At 40.4% G+C, this 6557-nt stretch overlaps 1 protein-coding gene across 1 annotated transcript in view; it reads right to left on the bottom strand.

Moving 5' to 3' along the window:
* Positions 1 to 1167, bottom strand: part of LOC117478534 (myosin-7B-like) — a 29770-nt gene extending 28603 nt beyond the window's left edge. The window contains exons 1-4 of the mRNA XM_034125520.1: positions 1068 to 1167; positions 861 to 964; positions 330 to 473; positions 50 to 206 (exon numbers count right to left, since the gene is read on the bottom strand). Of these exons, the coding sequence (XP_033981411.1) occupies positions 50 to 206; positions 330 to 473; positions 861 to 964; positions 1068 to 1167 (505 nt within the window). The remainder of the gene's footprint in view (positions 1 to 49; positions 207 to 329; positions 474 to 860; positions 965 to 1067) is intronic.
* Positions 1168 to 6557: the final 5390 nt, after the last annotated feature.

Genomic DNA, 6557 nt, shown 5'->3' on the forward strand with positions numbered 1-6557 from the left:
ATACTGATAGCACGTTAATGTTAGAGGTCAGAGGTCACAGGACACTCACTCTTCAGCAGGTCGGTGTAGGCGTTGTCAGCGACGGCGTAGATGTGTGGCGGTGTTTCAAGACGACGCCTCCCTTTATACGCTGCTATCACCTGAGTGGAGTAGACTGGCAGCCATTTGTACGGATTGACCGCCACACAGAACAGACCGGAGTACGTCTGGAACAAAGACGGTGAGAATTGAGAGATGAGGAGAGGATGGGAAGAAAACATTTTGATAAACATGAGAGTAGTTTGTGCTAATCCCTGTGGTGTTTTGTGTGTATTAATAATAGTACTAACGTAGACCATCCACATGCTGTATCTCCTCCTCATGTTGAACAGCACAGACGCTTCGTTCAGGTGAGTCAACATGGCCATGTCCTCCATCATGTCAAACTTCGGAGGGTTCGTTGGCTGGAGGGCGTCTTCTTTTACCACCAGAAACTAAAACATACACACATTTAACACAGAGTTTTAAATGTTCATCAGAGTAACAGCGCTACAGAGATCCAAGAGATCTGTTTATGTCCCAATTAGTACATTTACATCAAAAATGTTGACGCGACAGGTCTTATTTTGTGTCAAAGATCTTAATATGACTTCTTCTTTGAAACAAAAATCTAGTATTGGTGTGCTAAGCATGTAAACAATTAGTACAGTCAGATTAGGAATGCAAAGTGAATGGATGGTTCAAACCATACTGGTACACGGTACTAATACTGACGAGTCGACCTGCATAACTTATATATGAAGTAAAACATCAATAAGGAATTGAAATGTCATTGAAAAACAGTCTTATGGGTAAATGACATCGGTAATTGTCTAACTGACCCGTCCGTCCTTTGTCTCCACAGTGGATTTGTCTCCATTCAGCTCTTTGATCTCCACCTCCACGTATGCTTCCACATCATCAGGCAGCCAACTACGCTTCGTACCTGGAAAATGACATTATACCGTTTTTTATTCAGTGCTCAGTATATGCAACACATATATTATATAGATATACAAAGATAGAGGTATAAACAAATGTACACATACCATCATAAGCTTGGGCTTTAGCAGCCAGATGCTCTAAGTTGGTGAGACGAAGGTAGAGAGCAGCTTCTCCAAACTCCGCCAAATCCAGGAACCGAGACATCTGAAGACAACACAACACGTAAACAGTGTACTTTAAAGGTACATTGTGCAAACATTTTTTAAACATAGGACCAAAGTGCATGCTAAGAAACAAGAAAATAGGGCACACCACAACTATCTACCACAAGCTTTATATATATATTTGGAGGGATGAAACCCTCTTTAATGGTCACACGTGCAGAGCACACAGCACACACAGTGAAATGTGTTCTCTGCTTTTAACCCATCCTAGTACCAGGAGTCTAGTACTAGGAGCGTATCATCAATTGGTTCAACTAAACAGAAACATTGACTTAGTTGTGAATGCAGTAACACTGTTGTCTGAATCACCACCATACTGTAACTATCTTTTTGTTATTCCAATGGGTCTGCTGTTGCTGTTTCTCCCATTCAGAAACAAACTGAGTGAGAGAGAAACTCAGCATGACATACAGTATGTTGAATGTAATGGTCCTATAAAACATCTGTATCTCCCCCAGGACAGAAAACTAAAGTAAAAATGGGTACAGTGCTCTAGTGTTGTTATCAGGTTAACAGCAGTGGGTAAACAGACTTCTCTCATCATAACCTCTCAAACATGCAGCCAAACAACACATTAAGGACAGCTGCTGCTGACTGACAGAGTGCAATATCCACTGTTTCAAATAGTTGTCCAGTTCAATTAAAGTTTATGAGAAAAAGGACCGTACTAGATACTGTATGTAACCTCAGTTAACCTCTTTACTTTGTGATTGACAAGTCACTACACACAGTGTACGCCAGTATTTTTGTTGTCTGTGTTTTAGTGTTTCTTTCACAAATAGTGAAGTAAACTGCAACGTGTCTTTTTCATCTTTTGGTTGAACTTAGCTCCATGCTCTTCTTCTTGCAAAAAAGATGACGACAACCTCAGCGCCAAGTCCAGACCTCAAAGCCACTAATTTGTTACATCATGTTGATAATGTCCACTGACTTTACACAGTATATAGACATACAACAAAGGTCCTTCAGTAGGAATTCAACCAGGACAGTTTTATGTCATGTGCTGCAACCATTTGGCAATATGTAAATCTTGAAAAGACTTTACATTCAGACTATTTTCAGAGGCGGATTAATCCACATTTGGTGAGTGAGTATTTGTGGCAACAGGATGGAGTGTGTTGGATTTTTATCAAATATACTGTATTGTGTGTGTTCATTACTAATGTGGGAATATGTCACCCACTGCAACAGCCTGGCTCATTGATGTGTTTTAATCGTTTTTGGACAACAATGAAGCTTTATGGCACATAAGAAGAAGATATATCAGCTTTTATACATACACAATACGTGTAAGATGCACTTCTGGTTTGATTGTGAACATGAATAAATATATAAAATACCTTTAGACTACTACTTCCACATTATTTCCCTGAGCAATCATCTCCTTTACTACACTGTGAGCTTGTAGTTAGTGATGCCCAAATACGGATCCCAAACTAAAGCGATGAAGTCAACAAAGTGGCATGGCAGCCATCCTCACAATACATGTGGCGAACCTCAGGGCATTACTCAGGATTTCAGACAGAGCTAACAGCTGCCACATCAGCTCAACAGGATCCGCTCACAATGCTCGGGCTCTCCCTGGGTTATCTTTCTTTCCATGCCTGAGTTGATTCTCTGTCACACCCACACACAAACTGCCAGGAAAGATCCTCGCTGTAAATATAGCCTTTTGATAGTCTCAAGCCATCAGATGTAGTGATCACGCCTTAAATGGGCTCACTCAAAGCAAAGATGGTCATCATGAGGACAGAGTCATTGCACAATTATCATTATCTGTCCAAGTCAAAACAAGCAGTCTGCACGCAAATCAAACATGATCGAAAGAATTTAACTGAAATCTTAGATAGCATCCAAAGACTCATCAAAACAGAGAGATTCAGATTGTTTTCGCTGTAAAACCAATAGTTGTATTTTAGCTGGATAAACCTTTATAAGGGGCTGTGGTGATTTGTGGATACATCTATAGGCGCGTTCACACCGGAGTACTTTTCCCCGTACTTTTCCCGTTTAGTTCCGATAGTGCCTGGAATTTTGAGTTCACACCAAAAAGAGAACTTAGTTCCGAGAACTTTTACCCCCATTTTTAGTGCCTGCTAGAGAGGTGGGACTATCCTGGGGAGAAAAAAGTACCAATTTCGATTGGCTGGGCGAATTGCAAACCACGCCCCGTAAAACTCTGAAAAGTTTTGTGAAGCCGCCATTGTATTTGCTGGCATTAGCATTATTAGCATTAGCATTAGCCCCGCGCACCAACGGAGAGAGAATAACTTATGGCAAAAAAAACAAAACATGGGAGCGGTGGAGTGATGAGGAGGTGTCGGTGTTCTGGCGATTTACTCGGAAGGCTTCAGTAGAAGCTGCTGGGAGTCCCAGCAGCTTCTACTGAAGCCAGTCCCCAACTCCGGGGACTTCCGGCCGGGGACTTCGGGTGGCAGTATACGCCGTGAAGTGGTTTGCGGCCTGCCAGTAAACCCAAAGCAGAAGAAGAAGAAGCGACGTCAGCGGCTTCATTTGCCTAATCCTCCCTCAGGGAACTCATTCCGGTGTGAACGCGATCTGTACTTAGTTCCATGGGGGTACTAAGTGCTGGCACTAAGTGCTTGGCACTAAGTACTGCAAAGTACTTGGTGTGAAAGCGGCTAATGCTTGGTTTGAAAAGGACTGGTTCAAATGTGTCATCAGGAACAAAACATGTTGATACCTGTCAGACAGGAGTTAACTAATTGGACAGTGTGATTTAAAAGAAATACAATATAAGTACGAAAATTGACCCGTTAAGCAAAATATATACTAAAATCAAAATCATCGGAATCAGTTTGAGAATATTTGATCCATCCCAGGGGAAATTGTGTTCTGTGATGTTTGCTCCAATTAACAATAAAATAAGATTTTAAGATATAAAAATGTAAAAATATTTATATAAAGTTAAAGTAAGTATATAAATAAAATATATTTGTATAAACATGATATTGTAATGTAAAATGTAGAAATGCGCAATAACAATACAAATATTTATACAAACATAAGAAAGTTAAGTAAAAAACAGGCACATCAAAATAATGACGGTCTTAAAAGTAGTTTGACTCACTTTGTCAACATACAATACACATGCAGGACCCACAATAACTGATTCAGTGACTTCTTCTGTGGTTCAAATTTGTTTTGCAATCACCGTAATGACCAAAAACCAGAAGACATGCAATAAATCCGAGGCTCTTTGGAACCCTGTGGGTCTGGGGAGCCCTGCAAAGCTTGGTAGATGCTTTTAAAAAACGGTGCTGAGGCTTATGGGTACTGTCGTTTTTGGTACCATTGTATCTCAGAAAGTGGGGTGGGGTACTCACTGTGCCGGGTCACTCTGGTCTCTCTGAAGCTCTTTTGGTGTCTTTAGTTGTTGCTGTGGCGTAGTTTGTGAGGGAGAGCAGGAGAACAGAATAAGTTTGTCCATTGAGCATCACTTCACTTTATCACCTCCCTGTGAAGGTTGCCACATCATGTGACCTCCTCCGCTGCAGCTGATTGGTCGGGCCCGTCCTGTTGCACGGTCATAAAAGGCCTGATGTGTCCAGAATGGAATAAGCAGACGTGTAGAAGCCACATCGGCTCCGTGCTCATCCCTCCATCACCGTGTGTGTGTGTGTGTGTGTGTGTGTGCGTGCGTGTGTGCGTGCGTGCGCGTGTGCATGCGTGCGTGTGCATGTGTGTGTGTGTGTGTGTGTGTGTGTGTGTGTGTGTGTGTGTGTGTGTGCGTGCATGTGTGTGTGTGCGTGTGTGTGTGTGTGTGTGTGTGTGTGTGTGTGTGTGCGTGCGTGCGTGCGTGCGTGCGTGCGTGTGTGTGTGTGAGAGGGCTATCTATGGAAACTGACTGTTCATACCGCTGTCACTATTCTTTTAATCTCAGTGTTTATGTCTATCTGTCTTTGGGTTTCTGGAGTCGTGTATCCATCAGTCCAAACTGTCTATGCACATCAAACCATGTCTATGTTTGTTTATAATTATGTTTACCTCATTGACATAAATGATAAACAAATCCTGTTGCCAAAGCAGCACAATCAACAATAATACCTTTTGTGGATGACGGTATATAGTTGATATTTGCATCACATCGTATTGCTTGTAATTAGTCTTTATTCATTTAGGAAATAACTTCATTGGCATGAACGTTTCAAGAAACAATGTTGGCCAACCTATAAAATGCAAGTATGCAATCATAGTGTTATAAGTACTAGCATAACATTATATATTCTCTCCTTCTCTCTCTTCCTACCCTACTCCTTCATTGTCTATAAGATACATTCAAGTTATTACAACTTAGCTCCTATATTCTTGTCATCCTTACTTTGTTTCTGTTTTTAGATAACACATCTACATTTATCAATGATAGCAGAAAACTCAGAATTAGTAGTTTAATCTTTGCATTCTTGACAGAAGACAAATCAAATTCACATTTGAAGCCAGTGACTAACAAATAATTATATAAAGGTTATACATTTGATTATACATGATATAATTGAAACTCAACTATGTGTCATCACGATGCAACAACATGTCATCAGAACTAGTACGTTTCCATATACAGACATTATTGTGTTTGGTGCATAACAATGACAAAGTAGAAGACAAAACGAAAGATAATCGCAGGTATTAAGGATGTATAATCGAATAAAAATAGTATTTTAAAAGTTAAATATCAAACGTATCTTTCTTTACCATTTCATCAGAGCAGACCACATGGTTTAATCAGTTCCTGACACTTTAACTCTTGATTTGATGTAAAATATAATTTTTTTAAAAGACAGAGTTTCCCAAATGTTCCTAATGAGAGGTTGGAGGTGTGTCTATAAACCACGATGGATGTTTTCGACAGACAAACTTGGTAGAAATGTTATCCTTTGTCCGACCTGATCAGCTGATTGCTTCTGTTTCAGTTGTTAATGATGTCACTGAGCACATATTAAGTCGATGAGTACAATGTTATGATGGGTTCAATTACAGAACTGATGGACGAAAAAATCCCCAAATAAGACCCAAGTTGTAATGGACCCGAATCGCCTCTTAACCCAAAAATAGAGTCCATTGTAATCTCCCATCATCCCTTTCTCTCTGTCTCTGTAATCCCTCGTGCAGCAATGACAGTAATGAATGAGGCAATGACACACACAGTGTTTCATTCACTGGTAATATTACACACAGACGGTGCGCATTGTTTGGATTTGGATGGCAGTGTGTTGTGATATTTCAATTCTATGTGTGCAGTTAAACTGAAATGATGGATTGATAGAAGCTGTGGGATTAAACAGGAGGCTCTCAGTTTCAGTATGAGGTTATTTTAATACTTTAGCCTTCATATGGACAGAACAACAAGCC

This window comes from Trematomus bernacchii, unplaced genomic scaffold (assembly GCF_902827165.1).
Source record: "Trematomus bernacchii unplaced genomic scaffold, fTreBer1.1, whole genome shotgun sequence".
Classification (NCBI taxonomy): domain Eukaryota; kingdom Metazoa; phylum Chordata; class Actinopteri; order Perciformes; family Nototheniidae; genus Trematomus; species Trematomus bernacchii.